At 31.7% G+C, this 23605-nt stretch overlaps 2 protein-coding genes across 7 annotated transcripts in view; one reads left to right on the top strand and one right to left on the bottom strand.

Annotated features, from left to right (window-relative positions):
- The first annotated feature begins 99 nt into the window (after positions 1–99).
- Positions 100–18963, top strand: LOC131937541 (serine/threonine-protein kinase Nek4). 2 transcript variants are annotated; one of them, XM_059295056.1, is made up of 18 exons: positions 100–261; positions 3926–4019; positions 4216–4482; positions 5283–5383; positions 5560–5656; positions 5740–5847; positions 7702–7859; positions 8302–8416; positions 8606–8779; positions 8954–9124; positions 9274–9462; positions 9713–9770; positions 9985–10076; positions 10514–10653; positions 13283–13461; positions 16194–16251; positions 16389–16470; positions 17448–18963. In XM_059295056.1, the coding sequence occupies exons 2-18, from the start codon at positions 3927–3929 to the stop codon at positions 17544–17546; spliced, it is 2181 nt and encodes a 726-aa protein (XP_059151039.1). In that variant the 5' UTR covers positions 100–261; position 3926; the 3' UTR covers positions 17547–18963. The 2 variants fall into 2 exon arrangements, with proteins under 2 accessions (XP_059151039.1, XP_059151041.1); XM_059295058.1 differs by having other exon boundaries at positions 8305–8416.
- Positions 18964–20070: 1107 nt separating this feature from the next.
- LOC131937542 (uncharacterized) overlaps positions 20071–23605 on the bottom strand; it is a 13542-nt gene continuing 10007 nt past the window's right edge. For all 5 annotated transcript variants that reach the window (XM_059295062.1, XM_059295061.1, XM_059295060.1 and 2 more), the window contains exons 19-23: positions 23185–23245; positions 22858–22986; positions 22557–22652; positions 22319–22393; positions 20071–22129 (exon numbers count right to left, since the gene is read on the bottom strand). In XM_059295062.1, coding sequence (XP_059151045.1) covers positions 22032–22129; positions 22319–22393; positions 22557–22652; positions 22858–22986; positions 23185–23245 — 459 coding nt within the window. In that variant the 3' untranslated portion in view covers positions 20071–22031. The remainder of the gene's footprint in view (positions 22130–22318; positions 22394–22556; positions 22653–22857; positions 22987–23184; positions 23246–23605) is intronic.

Genomic DNA, 23605 nt, shown 5'->3' on the forward strand with positions numbered 1-23605 from the left:
TCCCCTCTATCTTAGTCTTACTCTCGGCTCCTCTTCATTAATCTTATAGCTCTTCAAAAGAAGTTACGTTTATCTATTTCCCATCATTCGTGATTTGTATATACTTCCTCTTGCACATAGTGAATATTTTCTTAAGTTTTTTATTGTATGTAAACACCACTTCTGAAGTGAAGTGATGTCGCACTGACAATTTTGAGATAGTTAATAGTTGAGAATAATTTTAAAATCAGTACAGTAGGCAATATCTTTCGGTTCGAACAGGTATTAATTGAATTTAATTGATTCATTGATTGTGAATTGTGATCTACAGATCTAGTCTTGACTCTAGGACGCTAGTACTAGTAGTAGGTAATCTATCGTTTTGGGTACGCAAAATCGCCCGCGGCTATTAATGTACGAAAACGTTACCTCATTGTCAAGGCTGTAATAGAAGTATATTGTGATATATAAGCTGAAAAAGAGTGTCAAGTGAAAAGAAAACACAATTATATAAGCAGCGAGAGGATACTACTGTACAGCTTCCGTAACAATAGCGATGACGTCACAATAAAAAATAACGTGCTTTCAGTGACCTTTTTGCGATGCCGATTTCTTAAAAGGCGAACATAATATTTACATTTTTTTTTCACTAAACGATCAATCTAATAATACTCGACCTAGGCATGCAGTTTTGACACCTTAGAGACCATTATTTAAAGTTTTTGAGCTACTCAAACTGTACCCATGTTTACGTTTGACCTTTCAATGTCGGAAGCAAAAAAAAAAAAAAAAAAATCTGCCAAAAATAGCTTTGTCATCATTAGATTGCTTAAAATACGCGAAAAAAACGCCATTTTTCGCGTGATAATTATTTTTAAAGTTAATGTTAAGGTGGTCTCTCGAACAAAGCAGAAAAAATTGCCCAATCGTAGGCCAAGGTGTGGTAGCCATGTTCTGGTTAGCAACCAAGGACGCTTTTAAGTTAGTGAGTCTCGCTAAAATATATCAATATAGGCCAGAAATTAACTTTAAACAGCAGTGTCTGCAAGCAAGATTTGCTATATGAACAGCAGCCATTTGTAAAATAGAGTGACTTCCGCCTGAATCTCGCGCTATAAGTCTATAAAAATAAAACTTAAAAAAGATGGCTGCTATAGTAAATGAGCATGGTTGCATCTGTTGGAAACATCGTTGGTGTTCATTTATTACTGAAAAGTTTTAATTCAATTGTTTAAAAACAGGTACATATATGAAACAAGGAAACATTTTTGTATTTTTCAAAACATAAATCCTCCTCAAAATGTGAAATAATTATTAAAATGTAAGGAGTCACCTGTTTTTCACATTACTAGTCGCGGGCGATTTTACGTACCCAAAACGATAGATTACCAGACTCTACACTCTACACAATCAGTCACAATCTAGTCTTAGTCTAGACTAGAGAATCTAGCTAGACTTTCACTAGAGTTAGACTGTTAGAGTCTAGAACAGAGAACTAGATCTAGAAATCTGTAAAATCACGATTTTGCCGATAAAGATCTAGCGTCGGAAATTATTGGGTAATGTTTGTTGAGTTTCGGTAACATTTGTGTAAACCATAGTTTATTTGACCATTGAAATAAAAATAGAGTCAAGTGCATTAAATTAATGTTTTAACTTAATTTAATGTTTAATTGAAAAAAAAAGCAACAATTAGTAGGCTAAATTTAATTATTATTAATAAAGTCGAGTGTAGTAATTAATGTTTTTTTTTAAGAAACACAGAAAAAACCTGCAGAAGATTTGCGACAACTAGCTCTAGTATTGTTAGTAAAATAAGACGATTAGATTTACTAAAGTTAAAGTAGTAAGAAGAACTAGAACAATGTTTAGTAGCAGCACATACACTTAAAATAATTAGAAATACAAAATAATTAGCAAAACAGTATTTAAAATGCAACTAAAATCAATCCTTGCACCTTTTTAAACATTATGTAGGGCCCCCTATTAAAAATAATATGGCAGCAAATAAATGATGGATTACAGTATTTCCGGTGGTTTCCGGAACGGCTTGACAGACTATGCCATGGTTTTACTGTTTTTTTACTGCTGTACAGTTTCGGAATAATAACCGATGCTATATCATGATCTTACCTAGAAATCTACAGTAGACATTTTCTAGAAATCAAGAGCTCGACTAGAATCTAGATCTAAAAATAAATTAAAATTAGGCCTAGGCCTAAAAATGTTATTGATTTATTAAAAGTTTAAAACATTAAATTAATGAAATTATTAATTATGAAATTTACCTAGTCACTAGTCTAATTTTAATTTTGGGCTGATGCTAGCCGGAAAAAGATATGGATGCGCAATGGAGAGAAACTACCACTTGCCTTCGCTGCAATGTTTTCGATGGTACTGGGCATGCGTGTGTTTACAACCGCAGAGCCCTAGCTCCAACCCTAATCCTAGCCTGAGCCCTATCCCTAACCCTAGCTATAGGTCATTGCGCATGCGCAGAACTATTTTTTGCTGACTAGGTGGAGACGTTAGAGTGAAAAATCTTTTTCCAAGTAGTCACTTCGTTTAATTTTTTCTCATGCACAACAAATACAAAACAACTCACAGGTGAAACCCAAGCTTAATTTTAAAATAAAAATAGTAAAGTTCCCCTTCGAACCTGTTATCGATGGGACAAGTGAGATAGAGTGTATCTGTTTTTCCTGTAACCTCATCATATATTCAAAATATAATATATTTAAAGTAATAGTGTGTTTGTTAGCTCAACCTATTCCCTTTGTCCAGCTACCTTTACTAAAATTACTTTCCATGGCCTAACCCCATTGCCCTTAGGCCAAACTCTAACAGCTAACTGATGAGTAAAGGCTGATGAGATTAGTATTTTACATTAATCTCAGCCTCAAAAGTCAATAGGTATTTTGAAGAAAATATCAGTTATTTATTTATGAAAAAAGTATGGATTATCACTAGATCTAGGCCTATATCACTGTTGCAATAGTAGGCAACAAAATCAGTTTAGCTTAAAATTACATAAATCTCACATGAACAAAATCAGTTTAGCTTAAAATTAAATAAATCTCACATGAAAAAAAAGTTTTTTTAAGGAAACATGCACCAAAAGTAAAAAATAGATTTAATTTAGTGTAACGTCACTAAAGCTATATGCATGCTGATGTGACTAAAAATGAAAGCCTGGGTGCCCAATAATGAAAATTGAACATGGGTCTTATAGAACATAAACCTATCAATAAATTCCCTATGAAGGAAATATATTTTTGGTTGTTTTTTTTTTTCATGATATACATTTTCCCATACTTTGTTTTTAACTATAAAATTTTAATAAAATGGTGTTATTGAGTGGTGATGACTTTGCCAATGCAACATCACATAGAGCAAGAAAATAATTACTAGATAATTGTCATGTGTATAAAATTAAGGCTTTCAAGCATAAAATCAACATATGCTGGTTTTAAATCACATCACTGTTTAATAGTTATTGATTTGAGCACTAGAATTTAGAGAGCGACTTCCACTAAAGAGCCGCTTGCAAGATTAAGAAACGAGGTCATAAGTATGTCCGACAATTCTTAATTGGCAAACTTAAGTAGAATCTGTCAGTTCTTAACACTGAAATTGTCAATGGCTTCAAAATCACAAGTTTTATTTCTCTACCTCACAGTAAAAAACTAAACTGGCTGCCATCTTGGCAATGTACTTTTAGCATGAGGACCATGAGGTGGATATAAACAAACAAACCTGGAAGTTGTGAACCTCAGTATTCACAAAAATAAAAAAATAAACATACACATATTGAAATATAACTCAGAAAAAGTCCAACTACCAATATATTTTTAAAAAATTTAAAATATCAATGCCAAAAAATAGATGATTTGTTTTATTTTTTTTTTTTTTAACGAAAATTTAAATTAAACTTCTCAAATTATAGGATGGGAAATGAGGATTTTGAAAGAATCAAAGTCATTGGGAAAGGAAGTTATGGAGAAGTTTGGCTTGCAAGACACAAGAAAGATAAGAAACAGGTAGTATAGTATTTAGTTGTCTAAAATTTTATATAATGAATTTTGTGTTTATAATTACTATTTAAACAAATATTGTTTAAAAACTATTTGATTAACAAAAAGTCAGCTGATAAGTTTGAGCTGATAAGTTAGTAGTGAAATATATAATTTTAATTTTCATATATGACTTATTTTTACAAATTTCTTTTCTTTCTAGTATGTTTTAAAAAAACTTAACTTGGGTAAAGCTTCAAAAAGAGAGAGAAAGTCAGCAGAACAAGAAGCAAAGCTATTATCCAAATTGAAACACCCCAATATTGTAGCATACAAAGATTCTTTTGAAACCGATAATGGTTTTCTTTTCATTGCTATGCAATATTGTGAAGGCGGAGATCTATATGCAAGACTTAAAGAACAAAAATCTGTTCCTCTTGAAGAAAGACAAGTGGTTGAATGGTTTGTTCAAATAGCAATGGCCCTTCAGGTATTTCTAATTAACTTTTTTTGATAGACTTATTGAGCTCACAGTAAATGTTGTTTGAAATCATATGGCAAGGTTTGGGTTGAAAAAACTAGTCTCCATAAGGCTCTACTTACTTGTACATGAACTATAGTTTTACTATAATACAGCCTGTGATACCAAGATGATGCAGTTAAATAATTAAAACTAAAACTTATGCCGTCAACTTAAAAATTAAAAACAATGCAAACAGTAAAACAAAACCAAAACACAACAAAAGGCTAAAGCCCACATTATAATCTAATACAACAATATCCTTGAAACTTCTATCCTTCCCCTCACTCTGATACTAAATAATATAACACTATTCCCAAAATTTAAACACAACATGATGTAAAAAACCATAAACCCTTAATTTTATTAATAAACCTTACCCTATCTTTAAGTTTGTATCTGTATTATTCAAAAGTTATTTTGTTTCTGTTTTTAATTTATTTTTTGCTCAGTTTAACCTGAATGAAAAAGTGTAGGACACAATTTTCAAATGGGCATTTTTTCAGACATTTACAGTTTCTTACACATGTAGGGAAGTAAACAATTGAGTACCTACGTACATACATACATATAGAAGTAACATTTTCTTTCATATTATATAACCTAGTTTAATTTTATGTTTTACTTTTCATTTTTTTGCAAGCATCTGGCATGGTTATTTTGAATGGAATATTTTTCAAGTAAATAACTCATAAATGTTTACTCTCTTATTTTATAAATTTTAGTGTCTAATGCTCAGTTTAATTTCAATAATAATTTTAAAATTTCAGTACATGCATGAGCGCAATATTTTACATCGTGATTTGAAAACTCAAAATATATTTTTAACAAAGAGCAAAATTATTAAGGTTGGAGATCTGGGCATAGCAAGGTAAGCTCCCTTGTTTATTCTTGTTTATTTATCTGAGGAGTTTTAATCACTAGAGAATGGGGATTGAAATAATTTGTTCCTCTTGATAAATCACAGAATACCATTTGCAAGGCACATATCAGGCCCAATGACTACAAGTTTTATTGTTTAAACATTTTCTTTTATCCTTGTTTCAGGGTCTTAGAAAATGCAAGTGATATGGCTACTACATTAATTGGTACACCGTACTACATGAGTCCAGAACTCTTTTCAAACAAGCCTTATAATCATAAGGTGAAGCTTTAGTTGATTTGTTCCTAATGTCATGTATTGTTTATAAAAAGTAAATGCCATTCAATAGATGATTTTTGTTCCAGTCTGATGTGTGGGCCCTGGGATGTTGTGTTTATGAAATGACAACACTAAAGCATGCTTTTAATGCTAAAGATATGAATTCTCTTGTGTATAAAATTCTAAAAGGAAGGGTAAGCTCAACTTTTCATTTTCTATGTAAACAATTTTAAAAAAAAAGTAAATCTATAAGCTGTTCACAGCAATTACGTAAAACAAAAACATGCTTTCATATATCATACTCTTTTTAAAATTAGAAAAATTATTCAAACACATAATCTCTAAAACAAGTAATATACTTAATATTTAAACATTATTCCATTTGTTAGTATTATAGTTTACTGAGTTTCTAATGTCACATAAGTCTAGTCAATATAGTGCTGGATTGTTGAATTGAATCTCATTCAGTTTCAGATGCCATATTAATAGTGCTAAATGGTTGACTCACTATATTTCAGATGTCATATCAATAGTGCTAAATGGTTGACTCACTATATTTCAGATGCCATATCAATAGTGCTAAATGGTTGACTCACTGTATATTTCAAATGTCATATTAATAGTGCTAAATGGTTGACTCACTATATTTCAGATGCCATATCAATAGTGCTAAATGGTTGACTCACTGTATATTTCAGATGTCATATCAATAGTGCTAAATGGTTGACTCACTATATTTCAGATGCCATATTAATAGTGCTAAATGGTTGACTCACTGTATATTTCAGATGTCATATCAATAGTGCTAAATGGTTGACTCACTGTATATTTCAGATGTCATATCAATAGTGCTAAATGGTTGACTCACTATATTTCAGATGCCATATTAATAGTGCTAAATGGTTGACTCACTGTATATTTCAGATGTCATATTAATAGTGCTAAATGGTTGACTCACTATATTTCAGATGTCATATCAATAGTGCTAAATGGTTGACTCACTGTATATTTCAGATGTCATATTAATAGTGCTAAATGGTTGACTCACTATATTTCAGATGTCATATCAATAGTGCTAAATGGTTGACTCACTGTATATTTCAGATGTCATATTAATAGTGCTAAATGGTTGACTCACTATATTTCAGATGTCATATCAATAGTGCTAAATGGTTGACTCACTGTATATTTCAGATGTCATATTAATAGTGCTAAATGGTTGACTCACTATATTTCAGATGCCATATCAATAGTGCTAAATGGTTGACTCACTGTATATTTCAGATGTCATATCAATAGTGCTAAATGGTTGACTCACTATATTTCAGATGCCATATTAATAGTGCTAAATGGTTGACTCACTGTATATTTCAGATGTCATATTAATAGTGCTAAATGGTTGACTCAATATATTTCAGATGTCATATCAATAGTGCTAAATGGTTGACTCACTGTATATTTCAGATGTCATATCAATAGTGCTAAATGGTTGACTCACTATATTTCAGATGCCATATTAATAGTGCTAAATGGTTGACTCACTGTATATTTCAGATGTCATGTTAATAGTGCTAAATGGTTGACTCACTATATTTCAGATGTCATATTAATAGTGCTAAATGGTTGACTCACTGTATATTTCAGATGTCATATCAATAGTGCTAAATGGTTGACTCACTGTATATTTCAGATGTCATATTAATAGTGCTAAATGGTTGACTCACTATATTTCAGATGTCATATCAATAGTGCTAAATGGTTGACTCACTATATTTCAGATGCCATATTAATAGTGCTAAATGGTTGACTCACTGTATATTTCAGATGTCATATCAATAGTGCTAAATGGTTGACTCACTGTATATTTCAGATGTCATATCAATAGTGCTAAATGGTTGACTCACTGTATATTTCAGATGTCATATTAATAGTGCTAAATGGTTGACTCACTATATTTCAGATGTCATATCAATAGTGCTAAATGGTTGACTCACTATATTTCAGATGCCATATCAAATGTGCTAAATGGTTGACTCACTATATTTCAGATGCCACCTATGCCACGTCAGTACAGTGTTGAATTATTGACTCTGATGAGAAGTATGTTACACCAAGACCCTGAAAAAAGACCAAGTGTTAATAGAATATTGAGAGATCCATACATTAAAAAAAATATTGCAATTTTTCTTGAAGACACTAAAAAAAAGTAAGAATAAAAATATTTGGATGTTTTTACACCTGACTATCAACATACATAAATTAGGGGCAGATAAATTGTCTCATTTATTTGGTTTTGAAGCAAATATTTTAAGTCTTAAGGGATGTCAAATTATTCAAGAACATATTTAATGGAAAAATTATACACTAATTATTTTTAAAAAAATAATGTCTCACTCTTATCATTTGCTAATGAAGAATTATTAAAAAGTGGACTATAAAACAAATATAAAAAAACCTATAATAATAATACGCTTTTTAAATACACTGAAAATTAGAAACAAAACATTTGTAGTAAAGGCATTGATCATTACAATTTATGAGATTTCATGGGCAACCAAAACTATCACCAAAGAGAGAATATTTTATTCAGTGTTTTTAAAATTAATTATTGAGGTTTTTATATTCTTTTATTTAAAATTTCTTTCTAGCAGCAATAGGAGACAGGTTCAGTCATCAGCCAACCAGCTGCAAGCACCTAGTTCAAGACCTTCTTCTGCCTCATCCTTACGCAAAGAACCTTCTGGAGAGTCTGAAATAAATAAGGTTAGTTTTATGTTCGATTTCAACCCATGGAAATGTCTTCAATATTTGGAGTCAAATGATTTGACATATACAACAATATTATTAAAAATAAACTTAAGTGCTGAAAGTACAATTTTCTTGACATAATTAGAGGTGAAATATCTAGACTGCTGTTTATGACAAAGGATTTTTTTTCTATTCCAAACTTAGATTAATGAAGAAATTCTTTTAGTGGAACCGGTATTCAAATCATCTCTGGTAAGAAAACCATCAGATTCTGCACTTAGGGATCTTGAACCCATCAAAGAAAAAGTTGAAGAATTTAAAAAATCTACTACCTCGGAATCTTGTGAGAGTAAAGTATCATCCTCACTTTCAAAGGAGGTATTATTTTTACTCTCTTTCTAATTTGTAACTGTACTATTTTAGATAAAGCTTTACATTACACTGATTTCGTGTAATTTATAGCGTTTATTTTAACAATGTATGTTTTTATTTCTTATACTGCAGAACTTTTTGTTATTATCATTTCTAAAGTTGGATGATCTTATATTACAGATAAATTCTCCAAAAAAAGAGTTACCACCACGGAAAAAGAATTTTTTGAAAAACCATGTTAAAAATAATAAGTCAGGAGATTCTGATAAACTGGATGGTGGAGATAGTTTAGCTAAGTCAGCACCACCAAGCCAGGAAGTGGTTCATCAAAGTTATGTACCAGAGCCACAGGTAAATCTTCAGTTATTGCTTATAAATGCTAATTGGTTTTTTGATAGCTAAGGGCTAGTACAACTCACTTCATACATTTTCCACAGTAGCGTTGAGTTTTTATTTAATTTTTAAAATATATTTGAAAGATCAGAACTTTTCTTCACCAGAAACCTCAGTTAAGAAAAGATGACCGGCGACCTCTACCACTACCAAAAGCTGAAGAAAGTAAAGGGCTTCCACAGTATCGAGAAGACAAATCTAAAAAAAAGCCTGATTCATCAAACTCTATGAAAGATTTGAGTGGATCAAGCTCTAAAGAAGACACTGATTTTAGCCTGGATATTGAAACACCCAGGGTAATAAATTGTATTCTTTTCTGACGTTGAACAAAATACATTGTACGAAACTAAGAGCGAGAAATTCTTATATCATAAGAATGAACCAAATATTTTATTGGAAGAAAAAAAGAGTGTTAACAAAATAAATCTCTTACTTCTTATCACATTTTCTTGAACAAAAGCGGAAGCTAAATTAATTTCTTATTCATTTAAGATTTTAGACCAGTAAAGAGATTTAAAGTGTAAACTATTTTGTTTCTTATTTTAGAGTTTACCAAATTTCTCAGCTAGACAAAGGAGACGTCAAAAAAATGATACAGCAAATTGTAAGACTACACATATATAGTTATTTATTTATTAGAAATGTAAAAATTAACCATTAAAAGTTGACACATTTTAAAAGGTGTTTATAGTAAATTTAAAATCATACTATAAGAATATAGAAGAGTACCGTAATCTGAACAGTTAGCTAATAGAGACCCAGTTACTATTTTGACGTGGACAAAAAAATGTTTTTGAATGAAATAAAATTGTCCACAGCTGTTGAAAATATAAATTCTGCCATGGTAAAGCTGAAGCGGTTGCCTGAAAAAACAGACTCTAATGGTGTAAATATGCAGGAAAAGAATGAGGTAAGTGTAAAGCGTACACATATTTAGATATTATATATTATAATATAATATATATTCAAAATTGTGAAAGTGCCATTTAGGCTTTAGTTCATAACATATATTTGAGAATCTCCTTTGGATTTAGGTTTATTTGATGATGGCTGAAATACATTTTGTGCACAGACAAAAATTAAATTCCATACCTCATTGAAATCTTGGAGAAAGAAACAGGTGTTTTTAAGTTTGAGAATTGAGGATTAAATTTAAGTTTTTGTGGTAACATTAATTTTGTTGTGATAGATTGGTTGGCCAGAACTAAATCATTAGTGGGCCTATTTCAAAACATTAACTACAAGAACTTTTAATGGTATTGTTATGTGTATTTTTAAGTGTTTAATACATTTTATAATCTCTGTAAATGTTTTACTCAGTTTCTAATCACATTCTGTTTCAATTAGGTCTCAACAAATTTATCCAGGCCACCAAGATTAAAGCACCAAAGGCAGCCATCTTTAAATGACAGCACTAGTTCTTCAGACGAGTCCCAAAGATTGTCAGCCAGAAGTGATGCCAACTTAAAAGATAAGGAAATAAAGAGGTGAGGAAATAATAAGTCTTAAGGGCATGGGCGGGTGATGAGTACCAACTTCTTTATTTCCAAGTCTAAAGATGTAATACTTGGCTAATAGTTATAACTCAAAGAGTTAAGCATAAAAATATTTTTTTTAATTTTTTAAATCCTCCGTTGCCATGGTGACGGCGGCCATATTGGATTTTATTGACGATTTTTAAATGGAAATAACTCAAAAATGGTTTGTACAAATTTCATGAAAACTTAATATAATCTGCAGACACATGTGTTTAAGACTTCTTATTGATTACATTTTTAAAAAAGAAGATAGTTTTTTTTTTACTTTTTTTTTCGATACATCACTGTAAAAATGTCATTATTTCGTCCAATTTTTTCACTATTTAAACAATAAAAAAAAAATCTTTACAAAAATTCCAAAAGTGTTCAATACGTTTTATTTGAACATATATACAGAGTAACTGGAGCAAATTTAGTTCAGTTCTGATAATTATTAACAAAGTTATTTCAACAATTGTACAAAAAAACATCAAACTGAGAAAAACGCAAAAAACCAACAAAAAGTTGCAAAAAATGAAAATTTACAGCTGTATGTCACTAAAATCGACCACATTCATAGCCTGAAGTATGGTGCTGCTGAATATATTCCTTCTGAGCTTGTTCAGCTGTTAGTTTTCTTTTTTTCTGGCGCTCTTTGTTTTACCTAGAGCTGTAGAAAAGCTGTTGTCAACGCGTCTTTTTTGGCGTCCTTCATTGAGTCTTCGACTATGGTTTCCTTCTTTTGACAGCAATGCCATAGCATGCATGGGTCCAAAATTGAATTATGCTATCGCAGAAACAGCAGTATATTTTGCATGGTCTCATGTCTAAAGCCCAGTGGCGTAGCCAGGATCGTCTCAAGGGGGGGGGTTCCAATTTTTACCCGGGGACAAATTTTCCATTTGTACCCCCCCCCCCCTTCTCAAACTTTCGATTTGCACCCCCCCCCTCAAACTTTCGATTATATATATACCGAGGGGTCTATGGGGGGTATGACCCCACCCTAACCCCCCCCCCCCCCCTGCCTACGCCACTGCTAAAGCCAATTATGATAAGACGATGTCTTTGTTTATTGTGAATGGCCTTGTTCTGGATTCTTTTGCAGTTGTATACTTACGGTTTACAACATTTTTATTACTGCCACACCATGCTTGAAGCAAACCCTTTACACTGTTTTCATCAATAGTAGCAACTACATCACAGTGGGCGAGGAAATGTATTGATAACATCAAGAAGCAAATCACATTCGACAATAATTCTGCATGGCTGTGGTTTACAATTAGCACTACCAGTACTAGATGTAACAGTGCTTTCTTCTGTCTGTAAAAACTGTGTCTTACATTGTCGTAGTTTCTTAGTAAATGTGCATATTACATCTGCACCAGTGCTTGTCTGAATAGTGCTAGATTGAGTAGAGGTAGCTGCAATCAGTTGCATTCGGACGTGCCCTTGCTTTAGTAAATTAGTTAGATGTTTGTGTGTATCTATTTTTAGCGAGTGTTTTGTTCTACCCATTATCGAAAGAGAAACAAATTAAATCGTCTCACTGCTTATGATAATTCACACAAACTAATCTAAACTGTTAATAGTATATTTAATTGAAATAATTATATGTTAAAATAATGTAAGTATTTCACAGAAGCTTAGAGAAACAAAACTAGATCAAACTTAGCAACGCGCTGAAACTAAGGGAATGTTTACTTCCGAAGCGAAACGACCAATCGCTAACTAGCTTCCGCCGTTAAACGCTAATGAAAAAATTGAGGTCAAAAATTTGCATACCGGAAAAACCCGACTAAGTAAAATAAACAAATTTATGACGTAGAAAAATAATCACATTAAAATAAGTATTTTGATTGGTCCTTTAATTCTAGAACAAATAAAGAAAGGAGGTCACGGCCTTTCCATTGATATGAAACACATTAGGTTTCCGTGAAGCCTAATAGTACTTTTCTAGGTCGAAAAATGGCTATTTTTACCAAAAAATTAACAAATGACCCTGTACACACTACTTTGAACCCGGTTTTTTATAAATAAATACTGTTTTTAGGGTCATAACAATGTCATTTTTAGATTCAACGATGATTATTCTGTATAGATCAAGTAAAAGTGGGAAATCGATGATTTAGTGGATTTATGACGAAAAGTACACCCGCCCATGTCCTTAAGTTATTTGCCAGAAGTGACCCCAACTGATAGAATAAGTAATAGTAGCTTTAAATCCTATGATGGGAGGGCAAGGCCTAGCAGCATCTAGCTACAGTTGTAAAACATGCTCCAAGAGAGAGAACTTACTGATGTACCAGACATTACTAAACAAAATCACAAAATAATAATGGTTATTCTTCAACATACCTACTTTAACCAGTTGTAACTTTACTGAACATGATGCTCTTTTGAGTCCGTCTTTAAAAATTGTAAATGGTTATTATATTTTGACTTTTAAAAATAGTGTTTTATTTTACTGAGTTTCACAAAAGGTACTATACGTAATAGAAGCGCTAAATATTTTTAAAAAAAACTTTTAAGAGTTACAGTTGAAAACAAAAACAATTAGTATTTTTAAAGATTACTAAAACTATTATCAATAAATCCTCAGAGAAGTGAAAGAGTTAAACAACTTCATTACTTTACTTGATACAACACTTCATATGAATCATGCCATTGAAGTTTCTGATGATGAAGAAGAGCTTAAACCAGCTGACCGGCATTCGGCTCATATTCCATCACCAGAGCCCCAACCAACACAAAAAATACACAAATCTATTTCAATGCCAAGTGAGTATGTCCTGGGTCAAAGGATAGTTTTCTACAAGTTTCATCATGCTCATCTCATTTGGTTATGCCCCTGTCAAATTTCACTCTCATCTCATTTGGTTATGCCCCTGTCAAATTTCACTCTCATCTCATTTGGTTATGCCCCTGTCAAATTTCACTCTCATCTCATTTGGTTATGCCCCTGTCAAATTTCACTCTCATCTCATTTGGTTATGCCCCTGTCAAATTTCACTCTCATCTCATTTGGTTATGCCCCTGTCAAATTTCACTCTCCCTCAATGACATTGTATATTAAAAAATGCAGTCATGTATGCAGCTGTGCCACTTCTCTGGGATATCCCGGATTTCAAGATTCAAGAATCATATTTTTTTCCCTGTCCGGATTCGCAAAATTTGAGTTAGATAAACCTAGATTTAGGCTAACATTTTTACGCCATCACTTTCGTGGCCTTTGTCTACCCAACATCAGCAGACGTTTCGGTCACTGCGACCTTACCTTAGATGGTCTTCTAGGTCTATCCTAACTTACCGTGACCTCGAAGTGTAGTATAGTGATGGATCTAGATCTGTAACTATTATCCAACAAGATTTCTTAATGTCAATAGGCCTATTTATTACGTTCGTGAAAAAAAAAAACTAATAGCAAATGACGTCACCGGCAATCTCACACGTGCGCCATGGACCAAATTCTAATCAGCTGTATCAGATGGGTGAGGCTGTAGGCAGAACTTTTTGATGTCATTGGTGGTGTGGCTGCCTGGCTATTTATGTTGATATGGGTTGGGGGTAAAATTCGCATTATTTACGAGACGTCATCAATGGGCTACAGCTAGGCTGTGTATTAAAAATAACTAAATCCTACCATTACTAGCTCACTAGCATCGCCGATCGTCTTCTTTTATAAAAAGACACGAGACCACGCGAGTACAGTCGTGTCTCACGGTCTAGGCAGTTCTATGCTGTTTATCTAATTTTAACATGGCTATTTTTAGTAAGGGCCTACTTCTAGATTTAAGAGGAAAAAAACTAGATCTGCATCGTTTTATATTATTAAACAAAATATGTAGGCCTGCTTTAATTTAGTTACACGATCTAGCAGGGTCTAGATCTAATTTTTTTTTTCTGTGGTAAAATGTCCTTGAAATGTTTAAAAAACCAGTGTAAAAAAACAGTGTTTGAGAAAATAGCCGCTGTAACAGCCCCCTCCCATTCGCTTGTAAAAAAAAAATCTGCTTTTCACTTTGTCGGCGCTACATCTGACTAGCGTAGTTACTTTTAAAATTATTAAAAAAAACAAAAAACAACTAAATTCTGTTATTCTGTGATATGAACTTACTTACAACTTCCACGATATATCTATACGTCACCATGTATATCAAAGGTGGGGCGTTGGAGTCGTCCATGAATGACGTCACACTCAAAGGGGGGAGGGGGTCTGTAATTTTATGATGAGGGGGAGGTTTCTGATGGTGTAACATCACACTTTTGCATTATTAAAAAGCTATGTTAGAAAACGAATTTTAGCCGTTATTTCGCGCTTTAGAAAACTGTTTTAATAAATTGTTATAGGAATTGATTAAAATTTTTAAATACTCTATGTTGACAGAGTTCAGACAAGATTTTGGAAAAGTATCGTATTTGAAGAAAAATTCAACTGCAGTTTTGAGGGGGGACGGGACGGGTTGTAGACTGAAGTAAGACGTCATTTTAGAGGACAGGGTCTGGCTTTTTGTGACGATATGTGATGAGGGGGAGGGGAAAAAATCGTCAAAAAAGCATGACATCATTTATGGATGACCCCATTGGTGGTTAATTGGTAAACAGGGTTTTAGGTTTTTGTTGTGGCTGCTAATAATTAAAACCTTGAATAGCTACAGTAAGTCAACCCTGTATGTAATACAGTGACAATCTTATTAGGGGTCGTGCATATAGTGGGCTTATTATTCAATAACAAGACGTAGCAGTTAGCAAAATATTTGTTACTTAACAGTTGGCTGGCTTCACACTTTAAATCAAGCAATGAAGTTCTAAAAAATTAAATACTTGGTTATGTTATAAAAGCATACAACTGTGTACATTTGTGTTGTAGGTCTACCACTTGTTGAAGTTCAGGCCGACTCAAATAGTTCTTAGATATTTCTACACATTTCTGTATTACCTACAGAAGACAACGTGTGACTACTGTCCTAATAAACAAATTATTAGTAACATAAACATTTGTTTTGTATTGTGGCTTACATGGGGGGGGGGGAGGGGGATTTCTACAATAACACATTATGGGGTAGGCCTTAAGATGGGACTAACATTGTAAACAAATTTTGTTGTATGTACAATCCTTTAAATATTAACATTTTTGTGAAGCTTGTTACAAAGAAAATAAATCCATTTTAAAGGAATGTATATTGAACATAATATGAATCAAATGTCCCCAAAAATATTGAAATAATAGTCCATTTTATTTTTAAATTCCACGCAAAATTAAATTTCAGGGTTTTAAAAGTTTCAAATTTTAGTTTAAGTGATTGGTGAAATTTTGGGATTCATTTTCAGGATTCACTTAAAAAATGAGTGTATGTTCTAAATATCCTTTTGGTTTAGATGATTATTATTGTTTAGATTACTATCCACTTTTTGTTTTTGTAATGCTGCCAAACTAGATGAATATCTTACTCTAATGGACCCTATCATTTTATAAAAAAGAATTTCAGTTTTTTTTTTGCCTTTTCATATAGGTGTAGAAACGCTAACTAGTCAGTCAAGGTTAATGGATAGGATAAAAATGTTGCACAAGTGAGTGCCTTTTCAATCATTTCACTTTTTTTTTCTATTTATTATTTAAAAAAAAAAATTTCATTTTTATTTACTTAATGAAAACTCTTGATAATGAACATATGTTGTTTACCAAAACTTTTTAAACTACTTTTTAGGGATTGTATTCAAGGTGTTGGCTACACTGCTTTAAAAAGGGCCTATGAAATCCTGGACAAAATAGATGAAGATGAAATTGAAGTATGAACACTGAATAATCATGTTTAATGCTTTTAGCTCTGATCTAATGATAGATTGACATATCCTGGGTGCTGTTACTATTTCCCAGGTGGAAATAATTTGTGATCAGTGAGATCTAAGATCTGAACCTGTGTCTTGCCAGTGACATCAGTGGTTTGGTGAGATATACCTGGTCTCTAGTGTAGACTTAGACCAAAAACACACTATTTATTTTACATTTCATCTTCTGAGCAAAAGCCATGAGGAATTGTAAAAAGCTGGAAATTTTTTTAAAAATTTAAGAATTATTGTTATAATATTTGCAAATGCAGTGAACATGAAAATATTGTTTTGACTTTAAAACTGCATTTCTACTTACTTATATCAACCCAAAATTTTTTAACCTGAAAAAACATTATCTTAGTTCTGCAACCCCAATTTATCTGCTCCTTCAGTTCATTAACGTGAAGCTTTTCAGCTTCATAATATAATTGTTTTAAATTAAAAAACTAATGCTTTGCTGGTTTTTAAAATAATTTCCTATCATTTCAACTTTTGAATGTCAGTGTGACTTAGTTAATCGATATTAGTTTTTGCTGAATGTTTTTCGACAAGAAAAAACAAAATTGTTATCGTTTTTTTTTCTCTTTCAAATTTTGCTTAATAAATCCTGTTCTATTATCATATACATGTTATGAATACTGCAAATATTCAAGAAATATTTCACCCCCACTTTGAGAGTCCAAACCAGCTAATGCCACTGAGAGATCAGTTCTTTTGTGATTAAATTGAGGGATCGTATAGACCAAATTCAGAAAAATTCTTTAATTTTTAATGCAATAATTTCTAACATACTAAATATGCTTTGGGTATTAATCATATATTCTTTTTATGCTATGTTTATATCATTAGTAAATTTCCCATTTTTTTTTATAAAAGAGAAAATTTGCATTCGCTTGCACACATTTTTAATTGACATTTTATAATTTTTTTTTTAGCCCAAATTGGTGGATTTGTTGGGAAAAGACAAATTTGATGACTATGCAGGAAAGATTTGGCAGCTCAAGTTTTGTGAAGAAGCTTTGTTCTTAGCCTAATAAAAACAAATTTTAAAATGACTTATTTTGACCAAGTGTAAATATATATATTTAGCAAAATCAGTAAAATGACTGCAGGTGTTGTGCTTTTGATGCCTTACATAAGTGATTTACCTTACAGTGATAGAGAACAATGATGTATAATTTGTCCTGTTTTCACTTTTTTTATAATTACAATAACTTATCAGTAAGTTTTGGAAAGCATTTAAAAAAAAACCCTTTTTAAATTAAATTATTACTGATATATTACAGAATTTTTCAACTGGAAAAATATGTTATTGCATAAAAGTATTAGGTTATCTATACAGTAATAGGCTAGACTAAGTTAAGACAATTTTAGTTATGTTGAGTAAAATTATAAGAAAAATATATTTATTGTAATTAATGTTATGTTTAAAGTTTTCAAAAGACTATAGAAACTGGATATATTTAAATAAAACACTTTGTTACTAAATATTTTTATTTACTAAATTTACTGCTAACATCAGTATTAGTGAAGGAAAGATTTGTTTTTGTCATGGGAATATTACTTTGACAATAGACAGTCTCTTTTTTATTTGAAATAATCTATCTAGGTAAAAGAAATACAGTTCAAGAACAGAATAGTTCTCAAATAATTTGATAGGTTTAGTCAACTAGTTAGCTGTAATGTTATTCTTCAATTTACAGCTATCTAAAAACTCAGATGGCATTTTAACTTCACATGATTCCAGCAGCTTAAAGTTGGTCTATTTACATTATGTAAAACAATAATAAAAATGTAATTTTTTTTTAAGTTTGTAACATTTTTTTCCATAAAATTTGTACAATACCATATTAAAATCTTTGCTACAGTTAAAATCAATGTCTCAGTCCCATACCCCAATTTAAAAAAAAACTTTTTCTAGTCTACAAGTAAATGCAGATTTGTATTACCATTACTTTAAATAAATGAATAATTAGTGGGAAGTAATTATTTAAATAAGTTGGTAACTGTAAAACGTAATCAAAATATGATGAAACCAATATGTTGAATGTTACATTTTTTTTGTTCTCTTGTAAACAATATTCCATTTTATAGTTATTATTAAAAATAAAATTTCATATTGATTTCCGTCCATTTGATTTACCTTTAAATGGCATATAAAACAAAAAAAGTTCATGATTGTCTCGAAAACTGAAAGATGTGAGCTTTAAAAGCTAATTTCTTATAACATTTGGATTTTATACACATTTGTACAATAAATAATGTACACATTTTTTTACATATATTTTGTTCTTTGTATATTTTTTTTTTTTTGCATTCCTTGATGGGCTGCAAAAATTGTTAAGTGTTTATTTATAGAGCACAGCCTTAGTAACTGTGATAGTCAAAATATTTTTTCTTTTCTAGAATATTTTGTGTTCAACAAATAAAACAATACACCTTTTATCTTGCAAGGTTTTTTGTCGTGTTTAAATTATGTCATAATGGCATTTTATTATGTTTTATAGTGAAATAGTAAGACAGCATGGTCCATATTGATTTTAAAATTTCTTTCCTGCCTTGATGTGATCTCATTTTTATTCTATTATTAGATAATGACTTGAAAGTAGGCCCTTCATAATTTTTTAAAACTTTTAACTTTATGGATGGTAACATTAAAGTAAAAAAGGTTAAATTTACATGGCTTTTTAATTCTCAGCTGAAGGTTTTAAATATTAATTCTCAAGCTAATTTATAACCATTTATCCCATAATAATTGAAAAGTTTTTTTAATGTAAAAAATGTTTTCCATGTTAATCTGCTGACTTGTGACATCTGTGTTAGTATCTGATTCTTCTGCTACGCTCGTTATATTTTAAAACCATTTTCTCATTTTTCAAGGGTCTCTTTGTTGAGATTTTGTTGCTAAATATTGTAAAAAGAAAAAGCAAAGAATTGGTGTAACAAAGTTATGTTTGCATGTGTTTTAACAATCTAGTTATTACCTTATTGAAAGAAAATCTTTTAACGTGATGTGTAAATCTACTATTTTGATCAATCATTATCTACTCAGTGAGTGATGATTATTTAACTACCCTGCAATACAAACACATTTTAAGAGTGCCTGACAGGCTGTGAACTGTATTTTGCATTACATAAATGCATGCCTGGATGAATACAAAGCTAAACTTTGTAGTTTAGTATGTCATGGTGAATTGAGAGATCTGCATCACCCGGGTAATTGATGTGGTTTGGTTGTTGTCACAACATATTCTTTTCTTTCAAGTCAACTGTTCAAACAGTTTTAAATGTTTGCTGCTAGTGTGTTCACATACTTATAAACATGTTGATGCTGCAGATTTCACATAGATATAAATGGTGGTGGCAAGGGCAATTACAATTCTACTTGCATGCACATGTGTCAGTTAAAATATGGTGTGACCATAAACTTTACTTGAATGGCTGTGAATAGATTATTTGTAATGGATTATTTGTAATGGATTATAGTGCTTGTATCTCACAACACTAACATTACCAAATAAATGAACAAAAAGAAAGAATGTAAAATAACTGACCCTAAAACTTAATCACAATTTTATTCCTTCTCTCACCATTATACTGTGTATATTTCATGGTTTTACAGAAATGTGGATAAACAATGTAAATACTGGATATTTTCTTATCAATAAAAATAGCTTCATATCACATCACTAGTTTTTGCTTTTCTGAAACTATTTTTTGTTTTAATATGATGTCTCTTTCAGAATATTTGATTTGACTTAAAAGTTTTCAATTCACAATATGTCAAACTATCACATTATTTAAAAATTATTTATAACAATCAGCAACAATCACTAATGTTTAATAAAAACAAAATAATGTAACACTAGAGTAAAAAGAAGAGGTAAATTTTTTAAGAAAAAAAAATACCTCATTAAACAATAACAAGTGTCAGAGATTATGATAGGCTGAAGGTAATTTTAACCTGAGTAGAAACATCAGCAAGAAACAGATTCTATAATATAATAAGTATTGGTGGCCACAATGAAAAAGATAAGAACATTGTTGAATAAAAAAATTAACATGAAATTTAAAAATAAAAATCTAAAACTAAAACCATTTTAAAACAAAATATGCTCACTAGAAAAATCAGATAAAATAACATTAAAGTCTAACTACAGCATAAGAAAATGGAACAACTTAAAATTGAACAGAAAAAATGTATAATTGAGAAATATATTGTGGTGGGCTTATTATTTTTATCATTACTTCATCCTAACAAAAGTTGAAGTAAACTTATTGGATATACTAAGAATTTAATAGAGATATGAGTTGATGACATCAAAATTGGTTATCACTGTACAAAAATATTGTACAAAAACACTTTTTATACAAACTTTGGATGCTGCACTTCAAAAGTTTTCAGACACTACAAAGTTATAGAAGCAAATATTAAAATTGCCATTTTTACATCTATATAGACTATATTTTTAAAATCGATAACAATGATTCTAGCAGCTTTGTTACTATTATTTATGACTAAAGGACGAATTGAAAACATTTAAGAAATGAATTTATATACCATATTTCTTTTAAGGACCTTTTGATTGTCAGTGATTCTAGTTATGCATTCTAATTCTATTTACAAAGCCCTTTTGAGTAAAAATAAAATAAATTGTTTTGTCACAATGCTGCGTTATAAGTAACAAGATTTCAGAGGATTTTTTCACCAATGTGATGGTAGTGTAGCTAGCACCTCACTGTCAACAATGTGATGGTAGTGTAGCTAGCACCTCACTGTCAACAATGTGATGGTAGTGTAGCTAGCACCTCACTGTCAACAATGTGATGGTAGTGTAGCTAGCACCTCACTGTCAACAATGTGATGGTAGTGTAGCTAGCACCTCACTGTCAACAATGTGATGGTAGTGTAGCTAGCACCTCACTGTCAACAATGTGATGGTAGTGTAGCTAGCACCTCACTGTCAACAATGTGATGGTAGTGTAGCTAGCACCTCACTGTCAACAATGTGATGGTAGTGTAGCTAGCACCTCACTGTCAACAATGTGATGGTAGTGTAGCTAGCACCTCACTGTCAACAATGTGATGGTAGTGTAGCTAGCACCTCACTGTCAACAATGTGATGGTAGTGTAGCTAGCACCTCACTGTCAACAATGTGATGGTAGTGTAGCTAGCACCTCACTGTCAACAATGTGATGGTAGTGTAGCTAGCACCTCACTGTCAACAATGTGATGGTAGTGTAGCTAGCACCTCACTGTCAACAATGTGATGGTAGTGTAGCTAGCACCTCACTGTCAACAATGTGATGGTAGTGTAGCTAGCACCTCACTGTCAACAATGTGATGGTAGTGTAGCTAGCACCTCACTGTCAACAATGTGATGGTAGTGTAGCTAGCACCTCACTGTCAACAATGTGATGGTAGTGTAGCTAGCACCTCACTGTCAACAATGTGATGGTAGTGTAGCTAGCACCTCACTGTCAACAATGTGATGGTAGTGTAGCTAGCACCTCACTGTCAACAATGTGATGGTAGTGTAGCTTGCACCTCACTGATCATCTGTTGGATCTCATCAAAGGCTGAAGATATGTCTTTTTCTGACCGGAACTTTGGACCTGATGTGCAACAGGAGCAACATAAGAACAATGTTGGATTTAAAAAACAAAAACAAGTTACAAAATCTAAACTATACCTAGTTCTTTCACAGAACTTTGCCAGTTTATATTATTTTTTACAATTTGAACCGTAAGAATTTTAGTTCAAAGAATGCATGTGGTTTTCCGATGGATGTACAGAGTACTTACGGACTTCAGTTGGTCGAGGGGAGAGAAGAGTAATTTCTGTTGTCACTCCCTTTACCATCAGATAATACATTCCAGCTGTTCATTAGAAAATACACATTTAAAACGTTGATCTTACCATATAAATTCAAGAATATATAGGAGCTTTACTCATTGCAATAAACACGATGAAACAAGCTGCCCTTTTAGTAAACTGATACATTTTGTATTTTTAAAATAAAGGTAAACAAAAAGTATTTACCAGGTGTAATAGAAATCTCTGAAAAAACTGCCACCGCTGGTTTTCCTTCTCCATTGGGAATCAGACGTTTACACCTATTTCCTGAAACTTGTGCATCTTGTCAAACAAAGCATGAGATATAAGGTTTACTAGCAATAGGATTGGATTCAAAATTTATTTTTACGATTATTTTTACATCAATTTAATAAGCATTAAAAAAAAAATATTTTAAAATTAAAAGCCAAATATAGTTGAATATAATATAAAATCAATAAGACTGATTAAAGAAATGTGTTTGTCAAATATAAGATTCAATATTTACTTTGGACCACCAGCTCCAGCACCTCTGTAACCCCAGGGTCTGACTGTACACAAAAATCTGGCAAGTTCTCTCCATCAAAAACTGTTGCAGCTGGTGCTGTTAGCCAGGTTAGCATGGTCATTTTATACACTGTAAGTCAAACAAGTTTTATAGCAAGCTAAACCACTCTAGGCTTTCTAAGCTTCATCTAGGCTCTTACAAATGCAGCAAATAGAAATTATATAAAGAATCCACACGTTCTTAAAAAAAAAATTAAAATTTAATTGTCATAGTATTTAACTGCCATTTTTTAAAGCTCTATATTTGTAAAACCAAATAAGCACTGACTTGCCCTCCTTCCTCTATAGACAGCTTCCCATAGTGCAGCTTTCTTCCCTGGGTCACTGACCTGTGTTTAACAAGAGTCATTTAGAGGCTAAATGGTGGTTAACTTACAAGTACTAAGAAAGTCATTTAGAGGTTAAATGGTGGGTAACTTACAAGTACTAAGAGTCATTTAGAGGTTAAATGGTGGGTAACTTACAAGTACTAAGAAAGTCATTTAGAGGTTAAATGGTGGGTAACTTACAAGTACTAAGAGTCATTTAGAGGTTAAATGGTGGGTAACTTACAAGTACTAAGAGAGTCATTTAGAGGTTAAATGGTGGGTAACTTACAAGTACTAAGAGAGTCATTTAGAGGCAAATGGTGGGTAACTTACAAGTACTAAGAGAGTCATTTAGAAAAAAATGGTGGGTAACTTACAAGT

Source organism: Physella acuta, unplaced genomic scaffold (assembly GCF_028476545.2).
Source record: "Physella acuta isolate Inbredline_101_S28 unplaced genomic scaffold, ASM2847654v3 ptg000213l, whole genome shotgun sequence".
NCBI lineage: Eukaryota > Metazoa > Mollusca > Gastropoda > Physidae > Physella > Physella acuta.

What these genes read in the sequence shown, in the direction of transcription:
- LOC131937541 (XM_059295056.1), top strand. Translation starts at nt 3,927, where the DNA reads ATGGGAAATGAGGATTTTGAAAGAATCAAAGTCATTGGGAAAGGAAGT. An exon ending in GAGAGTCTGAAATAAATAAG is followed by an intron (nt 8,417 to 8,605) that starts GTTAGTTTTATG and finishes TTCCAAACTTAG; the next exon opens with ATTAATGAAGAAATTCTTTT. An exon ending in AGGATAAAAATGTTGCACAA is followed by an intron (nt 16,252 to 16,388) that starts GTGAGTGCCTTT and finishes ACTACTTTTTAG; the next exon opens with GGATTGTATTCAAGGTGTTG.